Below are 21,258 nucleotides of genomic sequence, written 5' to 3'. Positions count from 1 at the left end.
TCCAAAGTGTGAGACGTTGTTTGTTTGTCTGCTGAGCGACGTGGCAGCACGACAGTTCAAACACCATGTATTCAGAGCCTTAACCGCAGTAAAAGTACTCATACTCATACTCCACTGTGGAAATACTACACTACAAGTAAAAGTGCTGCACTCAGACAGTAAATCAGCAAATTGTATATACTGAGAATAAAGACAGAGAGAGGGAGGGAGATTTCTGGAATCAACTTTATTCAATACTTAAAACACAACAATAAAATTAGTCTTTTTGTGTCTTTTTTTTTTTAGTAATGTTGTGTCTTTTTTTGGTCATTTTGTGTCTTTTTTTGGTTATTTTGTGTCTTTTTTTAGTCCTTTATTCCAACATTAAATGTGATTTTGAATCTTTTTTTAACTTTTAAAACACTATCATGCTCAATAAAGAATTGTAAATGTTGCAAATGTGAACAAAGGTGTCAAATCTAACATGTAAGAGGGTTCCATCCAGCTCTATCATTTTATACTAAATTGTTGGAGCCTATTAATTCTTTGTATTTTGGGAATGCTGATGACTATTGTAGGTTAACTATTATTATTGATTATAATTGTTTTTTGCTGCTCAGGTCCCTCCTCCTGTGATTAGGGAGTGAGGACAGCTGGTTTCTTTGAGTCTGTTTTTGTTGAATGAGAGAAAGAAAAGCGTGGAGCCCTACTGTACATTTACCTCTAAAGTTCTGGCTGTAAACTCCATGAGGCCAGTTTCAGTTTGATGATGATATACCAAGTAAAACTGGAGACAAGCTCAAATAGATTTAGTATCAAATGATAGAACTGGATGGAACCCTCTTATATGGTAGATTTGACACCTTTGGTCACATTTGACACATTTAACATTCTTTATTGAGCATGATAGTGTTTTAAAAGTAAAAAAAGAGATTCAAAATCACATTTTATGTTGGACTAAAGGACTAAAAAAGACACAAATTGACCAAAAAAGACACAAAATGAAAAAAAAAAAGACAAAATGACCAAAAAAGACACAAAATGACAAAAAAAAAAAAAAAGACAAAATGACCAAAAAAAGACACAAAATTACTAAAAAAGAGAGTTGATGACAGGATCTGTTGAGAAATGCATTGAGGAAACCTTTAAAATTAAATGATCTGACTCCAACAGTAAATCCTCTCACCAATTTCTCTGCGCAGATCGTTTGATGGGGAATGATGAGCAGGAGACGTCCAAGTTCTCAGTTTAACTTCACTTTATTACAATACGTCAAAAAATGTTTAGTTACAGAGTCTGAGTTCAAACATCACTTCCCTGATTTACACAAAAAAGGCGGATCAGTTCATGAAGGTTGGACCCCCCTTCTGTCCCTGAAACCCAGTTTTATAGCCTAACAATGTTTACTGAGAATGTCGGTAGAACTCTCCAGAAGATGCGTCCCTCTCGAACTTTTGATTCGTCAGTTTTAATCAATATCAGGACAGGTCATGTCACCAAGCAGAGAAGACAGTTATCTTTCTGCTCAGCACATCATGTCCATGACCTGACCTGTTCCCAAAACATTCAACACAACCTCCGGCCTTGTTATGACTTGCAGAGATATTGGTGGGAACATAGATTTTGCAATGTTCACATAACATACCAAACATAAAATATATCTTCTTGTTATGATAGAATCTTACTAAGTTTAAGCAGATTGAATACATGTATCTAGAGTAATCATAGTTTTAAAACAATATTAGCACATGATCATTGTATCAAAAGCATCTTACATGATTAATCTATAAATGCATAGAGAGAGGTCACATACACAGTTAGTGAATTACGCAGCATAGATAGTGACCTAGTCAATCAGATAGTGATCCCCATCCACAGAGACAGAAAACAGAGACAGAATAAATTATTTCTAACAGATCACACACAATCACAAGATCACATTTATGTTGGTTTTTCTTTGTTTTTTTTTTGGTTCAAAATGTTGATCTTGTCAACATAGAGTCCAAACATTTTCAACTCAGGATTCCCTGCTGCAGCACTTGAAGACCTACCAGTCTGGGTGAAAATTAACATATCTATTTGATCAAATAATCATCTAGTGATATTCTCAATAGTTTTAAATGGTTCCTTGACCCAGAAAATGTAGATTTTGTAGCTGCTCACCAAATGCCTTCAGGATTTCACTCGTGTAGGTGATGAATCTCTGTTGGTTGTAATAAACATAATCTATCCAGTTAACCCCCCTCTTGTTGTCATGAGCCTGTCAGTAATTTGTGTCTTGTGCTTTCCCTCAGGTGGAATCAGTGAGGCTGATTAAGGGAAGGTTATAAAGAGGAGGTGGTGACCTCTTCTCGCTCTCTCACTTCCACCTTGCAGCAGCAGCATGTTAGTGATCCAGCCTTTTCTTTGGTTTTGGCTCTGCCGACTTTGGTTAAGCAGTGTAGATATAAGGTCTGATGGAATCATATTGTGAAGAGACTGCCACATGGCTACTTAATATTCATGGGTGACCGTGATCAAGGTGTCAGCAGGCAGCGTAAACCTACCTAATGTGAATATGATGCGCCTGGACTCAAGAATGAGATAAACACTCTGTCAGGGCGCTTAAATTACAATAACATGCAGTGTAGTGAAGTTTAATTGCAGTTATATAGTAACGTTAGTTGTCAAGTCAGGTGTGTGTGTGTGTGTGTGTGTTCTTTGTGTGTCTGCGAGACAGACTGTCAACATGTCTTTGATTTGTGACAGGGGCTGATGTTGACTGTGTGGACAAAGACAGTGGTTAGTTAATACCCTGTTTAAGCTAAACAATGTTTTTTTATTAGTATCTGCATTTATTTTGGATGGAGTGATCAACTACAAAACGTATGACGCACTGTGCGCTAAAATGTGCAGCTAGAATTCAAGATTATGATTTGTAAAGATTATGTATATCAAAACTAACTGCACTCACAAGGCAACTACTCATGGAAATAATTCAAAAGTTATTTTGTACATGTAATTTTCAAACGTGCCATTGAATGTCGTTAACTTGAATTTCACATTGGGGTTTACACACCCAGGGCCCGTTCAAACACTCTCTGTGCATCCTCAGCAAGCATGTCAAGGATCTTGTTTAGAATTTTGTAGGTGAAGACAGAAGAGGAGAACATTGCTACTGGGGTTCCAATTAGTGGAATCCACCTGAACACTACTTCTGCTGTCGTTAACTCAGCTGCACTTCCAAATGAAAGAATAACCTCCATGACAAGATCACGGGTTGTTTCTTTTGCAGCCAGTGGTGAAACAATGATCTTCATCAGATCATCCAATGCCACATTTGATCTGTTAGCGAGGGAACGCAGTGATGGTTCATCAAGACCAAACCCACTTACGTATCCTGTGACAGCACCAACCAACACTTCCACATCAAGGACTAAAGAAAGCCCAGGAACTGGTATAGCTGCTCCAAGTGCACTAAGAAGAACCCAATGTTCTATAACGGATTGGAAAGCCTTTTTCTTCTTGTCGATGACCTCCAGGCTGATGGTGGGCATGGCCAACAGCAGAGCATGACTCTTGTGTGCAGGAAGCTCTCCCTCTAAGGTTTCCACCAAAAGAGGGAAGTCATGCAGGTGGAGATCAAAGCTGGACACCAGGAAGACTTGTGGAGACTCCACATGTTGTTGCTGAAGACCTGTGTCACAAAAAGAATAAAACAATGACAAGACAGATAAAATAATTACAGCTTTCAAAAGGTACAACATCATGTGCATATCTCAAGACACATGTTATTGTATTATTATTTGTGTAGATGTTTTGGCACCAACTGCTTTTATCGAACCTTCTCCACCCAATCTAGGAAAGTCAGAAGTAGTTACATTTTTCCTAAGATCTGAACTTTCCTCCTCTGGTCTGTGTTTTGACCGTATAAAATGACCCTCCAGTTAGAAATCCGATTCCAAACCTCTCGGCCACAGACTGCCCTACAGTCACCTACAGTCATCCTCCATGGAGAATGAGAGGGGAGCTTCTATGAGCCTGCAGGTCACTACCAGAAGGTCTCTGACTGCTGTATGGGCCTTTGTGCAGACTAGTTTCTCTAACTAACCACCTGTAGAATGTAAACCTGTCTAAAGTCTGGGATCTCTGAACAAAGAAATCAGGACTGTCTAACAACGGCTTTAATTATGGACATCTTGTAATTATTCTCTGTTATTATTACAGAAATGATTACAGACTGTAAGTCACTTACCTTGAGTGCAGTTTTCCCTGATTTCTTTGAGAATCTTTTTAGCATTGAACTGTGACTTCTTTTTCTTCATCCTTCTTTCCTCATCACGTAAGTCATTGTCGATCTTTGAGCGAACAAAGTAGAACTTTTTCTTCATCTTCTGGATCTCCAGAGCGAGCTTCACATCATTTTCTCTGAATCGATTAGATGAGACGATGATGAAGAAGTCAAACCTTTCAAAATTAACATGCTGCAGGTATTCGTCAGCTAGAAAGTTGGGGGTGCCAATACCAGGAAGATCCCACAGTGTGACGTTGGGAAAGTTAGGATGGGGGTATGCTGTAACCTCCATGGTGGTTTCTACACAACCAGTGGGAGCAGCTCCATCATCACCATCATCTAAGCCTCTAAAGGCATTAACAAAGGAGGATTTACCAGAGCCTGCCTCTCCTGTGACGGCAATATTTAGTGGAGTATTTTTCTTCTTCTCCAAATACTCCTGGATCTTTGCTACAGCTAAGGCTTGATTATTGTCTTCTAGTGCTTTTTTAATGTCTTCAGCTGATTTGTTGTCAAGTGGATCTTCCATGGTGATCTTTGAAAACTGGAGAAATAGAGAATTAAAAGTTACCATTATTTTATAGGAAATAGTAAAAAAAAAATGCAGTAAGACAATGATCTAACATCATGCACATACAATCTTAAAAACAGACAAAGATCTTACATGTAAACTAAATCTTTAGAAGTCATTAAATATTTCCCCCTCTTCTGTTTCATTATGAACAACATTATGAGCAACATAACCTCAAACACACCGCATCACTTTGGCATAAAAAGATGAGTACAGAATTACACAGACACTCCACCCCCTGCTGTGAGGAGGTGATATATGCGGATACCATATTCCCACAATACTGATATCCTGCTGACATATATCTCATTCAATTTATGTTTTTTTTTTAATCTCTATTCTTTCTCTTCTCTAACAACATTATTTTCAAAAGTTCTCACACTTCCCTACCAACTGAGCCTTCTGATGGAAAACATTTCTCTGTCCCTTGAGTCTATTTAAACCATTCTGGTCCATCCGCAACACAATCACTTCCAACATTGACATACTGTACATATATGCAAGGGTCCCTGTGTCAGGACTTAGGCCTTTACCAATCTCCCCAACAAAAGGGATGCAAAAAGGGGAGCCAAAAATCCTAGTACAACAAAGGTCAAGTAGGTGAAGGAAGTTGAAGAAGAAAAGGAAAAGAAAAATTCACATTCATAAAAATAAAAATAAAATAGAAATCAATGGATACTCCACTAATATATTATCCACATATAGTCAGGCACTACACTAGAATAACCGTTACATTGATGGAAACTCAGACATCATGGTGGGACTTTAAGCCAGCCAAGGAGACTATGCAACAATACAAATGGGACTGACTGGTTACTTCTCAATCTGTGTATCATTCGTTCTTTCCATTTTCAATTGGCAATCAAAAATCAAATCATGAAAAATTGGTTAATTTGTTTGAAACTGCTCAGAGCGAGCTGACAAGGATAAACACTTTACCGTCATTCCTTCTCACTTTTTTTCAGTATTAAACTCTGACCAGCAGAGAGGAGATGAAGTATTAACGTTACATCAACACACCACCAAATTGCGTCGCGCCGAAAATGTATTTGTTGTGTCGACATGCGGTTTTCAGTTTTCAGAATAAAGTTACACAACCAGGCCAAAAAACAGATAAATATGGAAATAAGATTAATTGCATGATATTCACAGAACTGTTCACTATGGAATTTAAAAAAAAAAAATAAAACACATTTGGATATAGACTGTACAGTAAAATATTACATTATATTACAATTCATAATAAAATGCACTTGAATATTTACTGTACAGTAAATATTCAAGTGCATTTTAAACTGATATTCCACACAGTTCAGATCACCCTAAAAAGAAACAAAACGACCAAAAAAAGTAATCAAAATGACCAAAAAAGACTCAAAATGACCAGAAAATACACAAAATGACCAAAAAAGACACAAATTGACCAAAAAAGACACAAAATGACCAAAAAAAGAGACAAAATAACCCAAAAAAGAAAACAAAATTCAAAAAAAAGAAACAAAATGACCAGAAAAGACACAAAATTACTAAAAAAAACACAAAATGATCAAAAAAAGACATTAAATTACCAAAAAGACTAAAACACATTAACACATGAACACTTTAACACAGTGGAGACAGAGCTGACTTCCAAAATGATTTGGCGACCCCCAGAAATCATCTCGCGACCCCAATTGGGGTCCCGACCCCAAGGTTGAGAACAGCTGCTCTAGAATGTACCTGAAGTTGAATTAGCGACTGGAAACAGACATTTTAATTTGATTAATTTCTTGATATAATGTAATTTTTTACTGTATATTTTAAAGAAAAATCCACAGTGAACAGTTCTGTGAATATCATGCAATTAATCTTATTTCCATATTTATCTGGTATTTGGGCCTGGTTGTGTAACACTTCATTCTGAAAACTAAAAACCGCACGTCGACACATCTAATACATTTTCGGCGCGATGCAATTAAATTATTTCACGTGTTGTGTTGATGTAAAGTTAATACTTCATCTCCTCTCTGCTGGTCAGAGTTTTAAACTGAAAAAAAGTGATAAAGAATGACAGTAAAGTGTTTATCCTTCATGTCAGCTCGCTCTGAGCAGTTTCAATTAATTTACCATAAATATCACAATACGGGTCACTACATTATATATATTATTATTATAATCTAGGGACGGAGGGTTTGACTACAGAGAAGCGAGTGACGGCTCACTGGACCGCAGTCAAACTTCCGGGTCACGTAAACCCGACCAATTAAATATTAAAATCAAATTCCGTCCTGGTGCCCGTTTTTCATTTTGTATTTTTGATCTGAGCCTAAGATTGAAATATGAAAAAACAAGCATTTTTTTCATTTTATAATAGACAACAAATAACAAAATAACCAGACAATTTTTCATTATTTGATTTTGATTGCCAATTGAAAATGGAAAGAACGAATGATACACGGATTATTCACCAGGACTGAATTTGATTTTAATATTTAATTGGTCGGGTTTATGTGACCCGGAAGTTTGACTTAAGCAGAGATCTATTGATTCCTGAGTTACAGATTGATTTACAGATGATTTGTAGATTCTCCACCTTTCTTTGACAGTGATGGTTTTAACATCCCGCTGTGACAGGCAGGGGGAGAAATTTGTTCTTGCTACTCAAGGTGGCAAGAACAAGAACAAAGTTAGTTCTGGCCAGGACATTTCATACTTCAAAAGATACTGTTAGAAAAAATTGCATGAGGAAACCTTGAAAATTGATAATCTGTCACCGACAGAAAAAATCTGTCACCAACAGAAAAAACCTCACCATTTTTCTGCGCATTCTTTGATGGGGAAATGAAGAGCTGGAGAACGTCCAAGTTTCTCAGTTTAACAAAAGTTTTATTACAATACGTCAAAAAATGTGCACTTTACAGAGATCTCTGGGTTCAACCTTAACTCATGTCCCTGAATACAAACAGACGTGTTTCAGTTCGTGAAATCTGAACCCCGTCTCCTTCCCTGGAACCCATTAAAATAACCTTACAATTGTTTACAAAACATGCTGGTTGATTTCTTCCAGGAAGTCCCGCCTTCATGATCGCTGATTCGCCAGTCTTCTTTCATACCGTCACACATCAGGCCACCTGGGCAAAACAATCCCTGCTACCCAGGACAAGGCCTTTTGGCCTGCTAACAAACTTGTTAGCACAAACATTTTTCCTTGTTATGACTTACAGACATTTTCACACGGGACTTTCACTTGGCCTTCTGTGGCCCTCCTCTCCAGACACACATACACACACAGCAAAAACTCTGCATCAATATATCTGGATGTCATTCTTTGTGAGTTATAGAATCTTAATCAGTTTAAGCAAATGGAATATATGTAATTAAAGTAATCATAGTTTTCTACATCAATATTAACACACAAACACAATCAATGTATCAAATCATATTGTCTGACTTAATATAAATGCATAGAGATATTTACTACAGTCAAGGTTTGACCTTTGATAGTGACCTGCGTCAGAACAGAGAACAGAGACAGAGAACAGAGAAATAAAGCATAAAATCATTTACCAATATAGAAAATAATCAATTATTTTAACAATTCCCTCTTTTGGCCTAACATTCATTAGGCCAACTCAAACAAAATTATGAATAGTAGCAATATCAGTGAGCAGCAAAGCATTTCAGAGTGGATTAATGTCATTTGATATGGGGAAAGGGTTTTACCTTCGATGACCATGGAGATGCAAAACACAGACAGAACAGATATGAGAAATACACACAACACACAACACCACTATGCTTGTGTCATCAATATGTCAATTTCTGTACATAATATAGTAATATTACCACCGTCCACTCTCCCCCTCGGCTCCAGGTGACACAGAACAGGAAGCACTATTAACAGAGATAGCAGAGCCAAACAGAACAACACAGCCAAAACAATCTTTCTGTACCCATTTATCAAAAAAAAATTTTGCAGTATATAATGTCAAAAACAATTGATTATATGAATATGATTTTTTTCATGAATGTATGATTCTCACAGCTCTTTTTTAACCTGATATGGACTTGCCCAACGTGGTTCTGTCCACTTCCTGTTGATGACCTTCAGCCACACACACTCAGAGAGTCTTACACTCTTACCCGAGCTTTTCTCTGTCTGGAGCTGTCATGTCTCCTGGACCTGTGTGGACAGGAGGCTTCCAGTGCAGTTAATGTACAGCAAAAGGACACATGGTCCAACCGTGGTAAATCCAGGGGCACCCCCCTTTCACCCACAGTGGCTGGCCCTTTAAAACATTTACTGTAGAATAGTGAAGCACACTCAGTGGAAATGAAACCAAAATGTAACAAAATATCTCAGTACACTGATAACTGAATCGGTATCGGAGAATAAATTGCATGAAATGTTGGGGCAAGAATATAAATTCAGGCAGATTGTGAGTTCAAACATCCAAAAAAAAAATTTTTTTTAATTACATACAGTTCGTAGCAAGCAAGTTGCCCAATCTTTTCTTCTCTTGTCAACACATACTAATACCTTCTTTTTTGTCTCTCTTCCCCTACGTACTCTTTTCCATCTATTACACTCACTTGATTTCAACCACCTGTCATCTATCTTTTAGCAAGATATCACATCAACTTACACAGTAAGTTGAGCAACTTTCGTTAACAATCTATATCAGTTCCAAAACATAACTTTGACCAATGGGGTAAAAACAGACTGCATTTAAAACGGCTGCAATTTGCTATATAAATATATATTTGCAATATAATGAATGGACAAAATTTAAACATGCTGACGGGACTTCTGATAAATCCCCCCTCTTTTATTTTTTAATTTTTAATTTTTTTAACTGGCCTTCAAGACAAGTTTCACTCTGTCTTTTATAATTTTGTCACCAACGTCAAGGCCAAAATGTTGTGCTATTTTTAACAGCTGCTTTTTTGTGCAGAAAGCCAACAAGCTCCACTGAAAGGAGAAATAAAAAATAAAGAACAAAATAAAAATAAAAAATAACTCATCAACACTTGTCATACTTGGGTGTGTGCAAAAAATCAATACACAACCAGCCAAACACTATGGCCTAGACAGTAAACAATGCTCCCCTCTAGCTGACTACCTGACCATTACTATCTAGCTAATCTCAACCCTAGTCTTCATGTGGTGACCAGCGGCGGGTATTTAAACACTGAAACTCATGGCGAGGTGAAGCAACCAGAACTGGCCACTTCCCCTTGACCATGATGTGCTCCCGAGACAAATGCTCTAACCAGAGCCACCACAGCACTAGTAAAACAAAAAATATGACGAAACCCAAAGGGGTAACGCCACTTGGCCTCACAGGGGAACATTTGTTTACATTACAGTAACATTCTGCACACCAGTAAATTACACTTATACTACGCACACACAGAGCAGGAAAAAAACTCCTCCACCCAAAACACAACTCATAAAGGAAAACAAAAAAAACATAAACCAAAGATAAAAGTCAGAATAGGTAAGTGAGTGTAACTGTTAATTTGAAAATAAAAATGTTATGTCTCCATAAACAAAACAATCAGGCCTGAAGGAGAGAACACCAGGCGAGCTCGGAGCCTCTGTCTCTCTGCCTGCCTCTCTTTTTCTTTCCACACTGAAAATAACTCAAAAGATTTACTTAAAAAATAATTGTCAGTATTTGCACACAAATGATTTAAGTAAAATGTAATGCTGCAATATCAAATAACACTCACTTGCAAGTATCAAGTAAATTTTACATTCCATAAAACATAACAGTTCTGAAGATATTAAGTAACATTTACTTAATTTCATTCCACCCAAGTTTTAAATTATATTTATTTAACCAAATTAAGTAAAGTCTATTTGTTTTTTCATAAACAAGAACATCATTTTACTCAAAAATGTAAGAACACTTTATATATCTGTACATTGTAAAAACAAAAAACAATAGCTACTCAATAAAAAATGAGGCAACAGTTTGCACGCAAGGAAGTGCCTGTCAATTAGGAACAGACAAAATTCTCTTGATTTAGAATTACATACACATAAAGATTATATTTAATATGATCAAAATAAGTAGAATACTTCTCAAACATTTTTATATTTAAAGTTACTTAAACAACTGCCTCAAAATCAAGGACACATTTATATTGAATACATTTTATCAAATATATTAAGTAAAACAAAGTGACTACAGAACAAGTCAATTAATCACCTTTGACTTTGTAAAAAATAAAATACAATAAAAACTGAGCAGGTAAAATTTTAACCAAAATAGAAACTGGCAAAGCTGTTTTACTGGACATGAATATTTCATTAGATTGTGCAGGTGTCCCAATTATTTTGTACTTATTACAGATCTGGAATAGTACTTTTTAAATATGTAGTGAAAACTTATCACCCTCTTTCAACATTCATTACAGAAATCACACACTCAGACACGCTCAAAAACGTTTCACTCACACAGACATGCTCAAAACAACTTCTGGGGGAAGGTCAAGACAGAAACAGTCTCTTAAACTTTGAGCAGTGGTGTAAGGATTATTCATACCCTTATTTAAATGGAAAAACAACCAAACAAACAAACAAAAACAATTTTTTTTTTTTTACACGTACTGCATTAAAATTTGTACTAACAGTAAATTAAAGATGTATCTCTAGCAAAAGGAATTTAAAGTAAGACTTAGTATATTTTTAAAAGAAAAATATCCAAATTTTAAGTACAAGCAGGGTAGTGACTGGCCTTGACCAGTGTGTGGATACTTCCACCTATATTTTTGTATGTATAACACATAGTACTGTAGTATTTAAACTTATTATCACCATTATTAACCTACACCACCTGTTACCATCCCCCACACACACACCCACGCAGCACACACTTTTCATCTCACACACCTATTTTCATCCCTATATTGAGTGAAGACATGCTCTTTAAATTTGACTTTGAAGTGTTTAATTCTTCACACATCCCATTCCAAATTTTTACTCCACTGAATTAGATGCAGAACCTTTTTCTTTCTATGATATATATGTTCAGATAAATTACTTTGCTACACATGCTGCTGAGTCACAGATTGTATTGGACCATTGCCCCGTGTTATGAACCAGACTGAGAAGCTTCTACAACATTTAAAAGAAATGTTGCGCTCAGACACTTGGAGTTAACTCAGTTCGCACACAGTTTTAAATACAATCTTGACAGAGTCATCAATTGTTAAAACAAACCTCCCACAATACCAACAGACAATTCTCAGAGTAGACACACAAGACGTGTAATCTTTAAATTCACTCTATGAGAAAAAGACCCAGCCCATACATTTCAACCCTTCATTAATCACTCTGATTGATTATTATATAAACACACATGTTAATAAAACTTCTTGATTAGAACAGTCTTAATTCAAACATTTTGATTGGAATATTGATTGGAGAAATACAGCGAGACACTTTGCCTCCTGATTTTTGGCCGGATTTTCTAAAAAGAAAATCCCCCTTTAAAATCAACACAGAGAACCGTATTCTCTGTCTTCAGGCTGGATTAAAATCACGTAATCCACCTTTTCTGCAGTTTATACAGCGGACTCCAAACGTCGGATCCCTGTTTTCGGCGAGACACCCCGGTCCCCCTTTACATCAAAAAGGCCTTACAGCGGGACCGTTATCCCCTGTCTTCGAGCTGGACAGTCGTATGCCCCCTCTTTCTTCTATTTTTATTTTATTCTATTTTAATTTTTAATTAAAATAAAATGTTTTATTTGTTTTATTTATTTTTTTTATTATTTTTGTTATTTTTTATAAGTCAATAAATCTTCTTGACGTATTGTATTTCTAACTATGACATCTGTTTTCTATTGACAACAACTCAATTTTGCAATTAGGCCAATTTGCACAGATTTTATTAAAAAGGTTTGTGCTCACCTTCCTTTTTTAGGGTACCCTGCTGTTGTCAACAAAGTCTGGATGTCAGTGGTATCAGCAATAATTCAGGCTGTTATCATTTTTCAAAGAGAATTACAGGTTAAATTTCAGATCAAGCATATATAAAAAATTAATTTTAATACTCACGTCCTCCAGCTTCCACTCCCCATCACGTCAGGGTCACCATTTGTTAGAAAAAATTGCATGAGGAAACCTTGAAAATTGATAATCTGTCACCGACAGAAAAAATCTGTCACCAACAGAAAAAACCTCACCATTTTTCTGCGCATTCTTTGATGGGGAAATGAAGAGCTGGAGAACGTCCAAGTTTCTCAGTTTAACAAAAGTTTTATTACAATACGTCAAAAAATGTGCACTTTACAGAGATCTCTGGGTTCAACCTTAACTCATGTCCCTGAATACAAACAGACGTGTTTCAGTTCGTGAAATCTGAACCCCGTCTCCTTCCCTGGAACCCATTAAAATAACCTTACAATTGTTTACAAAACATGCTGGTTGATTTCTTCCAGGAAGTCCCGCCTTCATGATCGCTGATTCGCCAGTCTTCTTTCATACCGTCACACATCAGGCCACCTGGGCAAAACAATCCCTGCTACCCAGGACAAGGCCTTTTGGCCTGCTAACAAACTTGTTAGCACAAACATTTTTCCTTGTTATGACTTACAGACATTTTCACACGGGACTTTCACTTGGCCTTCTGTGGCCCTCCTCTCCAGACACACATACACACACAGCAAAAACTCTGCATCAATATATCTGGATGTCATTCTTTGTGAGTTATAGAATCTTAATCAGTTTAAGCAAATGGAATATATGTAATTAAAGTAATCATAGTTTTCTACATCAATATTAACACACAAACACAATCAATGTATCAAATCATATTGTCTGACTTAATATAAATGCATAGAGATATTTACTACAGTCAAGGTTTGACCTTTGATAGTGACCTGCGTCAGAACAGAGAACAGAGACAGAGAACAGAGAAATAAAGCATAAAATCATTTACCAATATAGAAAATAATCAATTATTTTAACAATACTCAGATGCAGAACTCCTGGGAAGTCCTCATAGGGCCCTCCCACTGCAGCACACCTCACATTCAAATTAAAATTTCTAACCAATCACACAATAGTTATCGGACACTACACAAGAAAAAAATTCTGAATAACATCATTCTGTTCTTGCAGCCCTCAGAGAGAGAACACATTTCTCTGTTCTTGTGGAGTATTTATTAGCTTTCAAGATGTTCTCTTTGTTTCCTCATATGGAGGCTTCACTGGTTCCTGTAAGGGAGATGACCTTTAACAAAGGGAGGCGTGTTTGTGCCTGTTAGACTTTTTCAATATACAGTCCATGTTTAACTCCTCACTGTCTGTGCTCTGCATTATCTCTAGATCAGAGGAAATAGCCTGTCAGCTCTGGTCAGCATTAATTCATTTCTGATAGCAATAAGCAAAGATAAAAAAGGTAATTTAAATCCCTTAAATACCAATTGTAACCTCAATATATAATGATGTAAAACTGTGTAAAGTGTGTTACATTGGACTAAGCTGCAGTGATGGAAACAGAAAAGTTTAGACCGAAATCTAATCAGATGTAACTTTAGAAGTCATGAACAGGAAAATGTAATGAACAATACTATGCATTTTGCAACTTTAATTATGTCTTATAACCATAAGTAAGTAAATATTTTTAAAAAGTTAACAAATAAGTCTTACCGTATGAAGAACTTGAAACGTTGCTGCTCCAGAGGAAAAGTTACCTTCTGTTTCTGGGCTGTTGTACTTTTATAGTAGTAGTACAGAGTTCAGCCCCTTAGATGCTCAATAAAGTGACCAATGAAAAGGTCCTGCTGTGATGATGGAGACCAATCAGCATCGCTCACATATCCTGGTCCACATTGTCAGTGAAAGCACATGGTTTATAAGAAATGCAGAGAGGGAGGGTGTTTGTTTCAGAGCTCTGTAAATGAGTGCCAACCCTGTGACGTGCTGGCACTCAATTATTTAACCAGTACTCGTCTTTAACAGGTCGATAGCTGGTGAAGAGCTGTTATCAGCCACAGGACATTTCAGTGATGTAATGTGAATATCTGTCCCTTAATGGAGTTAATGGGTAGGTGCTGCTACTGTAGCACAATATTGAAGAAAATCTTGAGAAAACAATGGACGACACGATGTTCTCGAAACACAGCCTTGTGCGGGATTTAATGCAAAGATATCAAAATACAGATTCAATTGACAAGGTACAAACAATACTGTGGTCAGAATACAGAGTCCTTTTTTTATTCTTTGTTCTTCATACTCAAAAACTTTTGGTCAATTTCACTCATGTCACTCACAATTTCTTTTGGTGAGTTTCACTCATATGAGGTCGAGTTCATGCTCTTTAACTTCCAGGATTTGTCCTCACATGAGACAAGAGTCGAAAAGATCAACAACTTATCTCAACCCACAGGCTTTTCTGGACAGGATGTGCCAGATGGGCTGTTAAACTCAGAGACACTTGTTGTAGAAAATCTTTAAAGAAAACACTTGACGAACAGATAGATTCGAATCACAGCCTTGTGCGGGATTTTAATTGGCAGATAGTAAAAACAGATGATACAACACATCCAACGGTCAGAACAACTCTGGGAGACAACACCCAGTTTCTCTCTTTTTACTCTGCAGGTTGGCGTGTCAGTGTTTCTGTGTTACTAAGGGTCAACATCCTGTAATTTCCTGTTATGAAGAACACTTGATATAAGAGCACACTTGGGATTTCCCAAATGACTGTTGGTCAGATTTCTGTGTGATTATCAAAACATGTTTGATGCATATTTAAACTGCTATATGTCTGATATTTAATACATTCTCAAATTAATTCTACGACATATCCACCCTTTAATGGAGATATCCATTAGCAACATCTACAGAAGTTAATTTGGAAGATGTGTGTTTCTATATAAAAATGGGACCTCTAAGGAGATTTAAAGATTAAACAGGAAACATCAGGCAGGTTTGGCTAATGAGTCTTTCCTTTTGGGTGTGGGGACTTTCCTGCAAGATATTGCTTTGTGGACAAATAGGAACAACAAAGACAACAAAGTCAGATACTTTCTAATGGTTATGAGCAAACCTTCACCAAATACCTTGATTAATTATTATGAGATACCCAAGTGCATTATAAACATTGATAAATACTTCTGTATGTTCTGTAAGATGCGGCTCAGTGTACAGTTGGTGAAAACCTCATACAGGCTGTCATGTTTATGAGGAAAGTCGAACACTGAGACATGTCACCACATCACTGAACAGGATCACCAAACCAATACAATGTTACATGTAAGACACAACACAAGTCAAATTAATTGAGTATTATAGACAAATCAAGTCACATAACTATGGAGGATATTATCTATATAAAATGTGTACTGCTGAACATTACTGTGTAACTGTGTTACAATATATTTAAAGTTTATATACGGTAGTATCCTGTAAACAAAACAAAACAGTTTGTGTGGTGTTCTTCCGTTCCTTCAGGCGTCCCTCCATGTCCTCTGCTCAGTCCAAGTTCCTTCATTGTGACGCTGCTAAATGTTCCATTACCTTTTTCCTGGATTGTCCACCTGGCCTGTTTTTAAAACCCTCCACACTCTGCCATATAGTCTGAAATGTCTCTGTCATCATGTAGAAACAGGTCCGTTTGTCTCTGACTCCATCTCTTCAGCATGGATACCATGCAACATGTCAAAAGAAACCAGAATTAAACTGATTAATGCCTTAGCCAAAACAGCTCCTCATTACTCTAACATGTGGTTCACCCAATCCCCTGACAGCATTCTGCTATGTAAAATGTAAATGAATGTACAACAATAATATTTCTCAAACTACAGCTAACTACATACTAAACACCTGTCTGTTCTGTCCTGTCATGGTAACATGCAGCTGCTCCCTCATCACCTTCAGGATTTCACTTCCGTGACAGTTACCAGTTAACATTTTTATCATTTATGATCAAGAGAAGTCTGGACTTCAGACCGGCCCTGGACTCATCCTGAGCCTTTAACGTAGTCGGGATAGCTGCAGGTTTAAGGACATTTTAGCATTTGGTGTGAGTGGTTGTTTCTCCAAAGCTCTCCACACATTCTCTAAGGAGATTTAAAGATTAAACAGGAAACATCAGGCATGTTTGGCTAATGAGTCTTTCCTTTTGGGTGTGGTGACTTTCCTGCAAGATATTGCTTTGTGGACAAATAGGAACAACAAAGACAACAAAGTCAGATACTTTCTAATGGTTATGAGCAAACCTTCACCAAATACCTTGATTAATTATTATGAGATACCCAAGTGCATTATAAACATTGATAAATACTTCTGTATGTTCTGTTTGTAAGATGCGGCTCAGTGTACAGTTGGTGAAAACCTCATACAGGCTGCCATGTTTATGAGGAAAGTCAAACACTGAGACATGTCACCACATCACTGAACAGGATCACCAAACCAATACAATGTTACATGTAAGACACAACACACCATACCATGTTGAGAGTCTCTTCCTCCTTCATAAACCACCACCAGCTCCTGAGAGCTCAGTGTTCACTGAGTCATTCCTACACATCCTGTCCGTGCAGAATTAACTGGGCTGGTCATATTCAAATCCTGGCAACTTTGATTTATTGTAATGTGATTTTCAAACCGTACTAGTATATCTATGAGGGGTAGAGTCATTTGACATGTGAGAACTATGATAATAACCCACGTCACTTTACAGTTTATAGTCATATCACATCCTTCGGCATTCAGAAATCCAGCATTTGCAAACTTTCAATATGTGTTTTATAATCTACTAGAACATGTTGGTGTGTCAGCTTGTGAGATGAGCAGGTTAACTTTGTGTAACTTGAAGTCTGTGTGGCCTCCTAAATAGCTCTGTCTCTTCCTGGGACATAAACCTATTTAACATGTTCCTGACTGTTTGAAATGAGAATGTTCTATGTGCTTTATCTATAATGTTGGTGTGACGTGTTCTTGTCTGTATGAAGTGTGAATGTTGGTATGGGTCAGCACTGTCTGGGTTGGTGTGTGTGTTGCATCATACTCATCTTTTGTGATTTGGGTGTGGTCCTCCTGCAGCTTGCTGCCTCTCTGCTAAGAGCCTCCTGGATCACATGAAGCCTCGTTAGGGCCCTTCAGCTTCTCCATAGGCTGTCCCAGTTGCCTTGGCAACATCAACAACAAAATGTTTTCATTCTTATCGTGCATCACAGTCATTTTCCAGTATTGTCTATATTGAACCATACTGTCCTTGTGTTTGTTGTCCTTCACATGACACCAGCTGGTGTTTCTTCCTCCTGGACTGCTGTTGGCCGTCTTCCTCTAGACTGGTTGATCTCTGGCTCGCTGTTAGTTGCGTCATGTTATCTCAGCTTGCGACTGCTCAAGCGAGGGTCTTTTATAGGGAGCCGGTAATCGTTTTGTTTTGGCATAGGTGGTTAGCATTATTATATCATGCTCTGTTAGTTGCAAGAGAGCAAACGGCAAAGCATCAAGCTTTTCATAATTACTAAACTCCCCCCTTCCACAGTCTCCAGAACTGTGGAGCTGGGACATCAGAATCATTAACATTTCATGGGTAAAATCATCTTTGATATTGTGAGATGTCATTTCTAATTAAACAAAAGCTTTCAATCACTTTATAGTCTAAAATTAATCCAAACAGTTCTAGGAGTTGTTTAAAATTCTTATTATAGGCCTATCTGCTCATTTAATTCCAAAAACCTCTAGCTAATAACTTTCTTTCTTGGGGAAAAAAAGAAAGGTAACATTGAATCAGGGTTGATGGAGTTGTAGGGGCGGGGGGAATGTGTGTGTGCTCTCTGTGAATGCCGTTGTATTATGTGTGTGTGTTGTATTGTGTGTGTGTGTGTTGTATTGTATTGTGTGTGTGTGTTTCCTGAAGGTGTGTGCGTGTGCTTCCAGTGTATGTGTGTGTATGTGTGCGCGCTCTGTCAGTGTGGTCAGAGTTTGTGTGTCCCTTCCTGTTCCCTGCTTAGAGCATTTAACCCCTTATTAACTTTAGCTCAGCATGTATGTACAACATGTATTTACACATAAACAAGTATTTACATATTATCTCGTAACACAATGTGCCTGTTCAAATCACATATGTAAAAACATATTGAACTTCATAACAGAAACAGAAAAATTAAAATATTATAACACTTTTAAGTAAAGATATTATAACGTCAGTCAGTCCGTCAGGTTCCTTAGTATGAGTCAGTCTGGGATTTGTTCACTTTGGTATTTAGACTTTTCTTTTCTTAAACATGTTGGATTTCTTGAGTGTACCATGGAATTACACCCTTTTGACCTCTTGTCCAATTCATCTGTGTAAATCATCTAATTTGATTGTGAGGTCTGTACTTATGTACTTCTAACAGTTATCCATATTAATTACATATCAATTACGTATTGTCCTTTATATGTGAGGGAGCTTTGGTGTGTGCGTTTTCGGAGCTGTGGAGTTTGTGTGTCGTTTCCTTTATTCTTCTGGCTCTGCATCTGATTCTCTCCTGCCAGTTTACAGTGATATTTTTACTTATGATAGTCTTTACAGAATTCACAAGACAATTTGCCAGCACAAATTACATTAATACAAACACTAGAAAATACTTGTTAAACCAGCAGCAGGCAATTAACATTTAATTACATATGGAGCATTTAACATGATATGAGTGAATGGGTTTGAATGTTTTATATGTGATGTTTTATATGTCGTTAGAATGTTTTATATATACAGGGTACAAGTCAGTCAGGTCGTTGTCAGTGTCAATTGATTCTAACAGTTATATATTAATAGCATATCGATTACTTATTGCCCTTTACCATTCAGAGAGGAATTACTTTATTTGGCGCAACCAATGCGCAGATTCCGACCACCATTGAAGATACGTTTCCCGTGTATTTACAGTATAACGCCCCGCAGCTGGTGTCGTCCTCTTTAACTAGTGGAAGACCTCCACGTATGCATTAAACTCGTCTAGACAAAAGCACAAAAGATCCGTAAGTCTGTCTCGCCGGGCCCTGGGAGTGGCGACCACGGTTCTCTCGTTTTGGTTACTTATCACAACACAAAACCATCTCTCTGAATTTTACAGCAATCTCTTACGGCTGCATTACAAAATCACAACTTCGTGTCCGGGCAGGACTTCTGCAGAATTACACTCGGCCGTCAAAACCATCTGGTTTATCCCAAAAACCAGGCAAAACTCTTCAACAAATCTGAAAACAGCCAGGCGACCCCACAGCACGTCTTTCGGTCGATGACTCAGATCAGCCTACAGCTGAACAGTCCCCCATAAAAGAACGTCTGTGGCTCAGATCACCTCGCCAGCTCCCAGTCGAAAACTCTCTGCAGTCCACTGGGACCTCTGGCCGCCGACTTGTTAAGTGAGAACCTAATCAGACCCGAGATCGAAAGCCTAGAAGAACACCTCTTCACAGACCCATTCCGATATCTGATTGCTCCTTTGACCCGGAATCGAAAACGTAGAGACGCAGAGTCTCTCTCCGTCCAAACCGATATCTGTCGGCGCACTGTTTCTCCTTGTTCTAAGACAGCAATCCAAACCACTAATTTCTGTAATTAGAATTTATTTTCCAAATTTGTTGTTCTTATTGTTTTGGTTCACATTAAGAATATTATTGGTGGTTATTTTTGTATGTACACACAAAAATCACAAAAGACTGATTCGAACCTCCGTCGTCTTTACATACTATAGGCTCTGGTTCCAATATGTCAGAGGGAAGGTGCCCCACAGCAATAACACGACAGAGGGCTCTTTTTATATAAAGAGAGAAAAGATCTCCTACCTGATTTTTCGGCGCCAGGAGCTCTCGCTTGTAGGAGTGCAGCAATTTCTTCGTCCAGGCATGGTAGGATCATTTGCTTCCCCGAGCAAGCCCGGGTACTGACGGAGGGCGCGACGAGAACGCTGATCCATTGCCCCCTGTGGGGTCATTAGGTGGGAAGGAAAGGAACAGCTGGGTATCATCAGCATAACAATGGTATGAGAAGCCATGATTGCGGTCGATTGCAAGTGAAGTGGTGTAAATTGAGAAGAGAAGGGGCCCAGTACTGACCCTTGAGGCACCCCAGTGGATAGGTTTAGTAGTTTGGACACTTCCTTGTCCCAAGATACTTCCAAGGACTTGAACCATCTGGGGGCTGAACCAGAACCACTCAGCTCATCGAGTGTAGGGAGGATTCGGTGGTTAACAGTGTTGAAGGCTGCAGATAGGTCCAGAGCAATAGAGCTGATGATTGACCAGTTGCTCTAGCCAGGCGCAGTGATTCTGTTATGGACAGGAGTGCAGTCTCAGTAGAGTGACCCTGCTTGAAGCCAGACTGATTTGGTTCGAACAGGTTGTTCTTACCAAGGAATCTGGAGACTTGGTTAAAGACTGTGCGCTCCAGTATTTTTGATAGGGATGGTTTGATAGGTTTTAATAGGTTTATAGCTG

General features: G+C 37.8%; 1 protein-coding gene across 1 annotated transcript; it reads right to left on the bottom strand.

The window, feature by feature from the left end:
• Window positions 1-1,144: 1,144 nt before the first annotated feature.
• LOC131988108 (interferon-inducible GTPase 5-like) lies at window positions 1,145-14,492 on the bottom strand. The gene is made up of 3 exons (XM_059353132.1): window positions 14,470-14,492; window positions 4,214-4,796; window positions 1,145-3,655 (listed from the first exon to the last, which is right to left on the bottom strand). Exons 2-3 carry the CDS (start codon window positions 4,779-4,781, stop codon window positions 3,030-3,032), a joined length of 1,194 nt encoding a protein of 397 aa, XP_059209115.1. The 5' UTR covers window positions 4,782-4,796; window positions 14,470-14,492; the 3' UTR covers window positions 1,145-3,029.
• Window positions 14,493-21,258: the final 6,766 nt, after the last annotated feature.

The sequence above is a fragment of the Centropristis striata genome, chromosome 16 (assembly GCF_030273125.1).
Source record: "Centropristis striata isolate RG_2023a ecotype Rhode Island chromosome 16, C.striata_1.0, whole genome shotgun sequence".
Taxonomy (NCBI): domain Eukaryota; kingdom Metazoa; phylum Chordata; class Actinopteri; order Perciformes; family Serranidae; genus Centropristis; species Centropristis striata.
This window is presented reverse-complemented; position numbering and strand designations above follow the sequence as displayed.

Bases quoted from the DNA above. Each gene is read 5' to 3' on its own strand.
- LOC131988108 (XM_059353132.1), bottom strand. From the start codon at position 4,781: ATGGAAGATCCACTTGACAACAAATCAGCTGAAGACATTAAAAAAGCA. The intron at 3,656-4,213 runs GTAAGTGACTTA...TTTGTGACACAG, and splicing joins CAGGGAAAACTGCACTCAAG to GTCTTCAGCAACAACATGTG.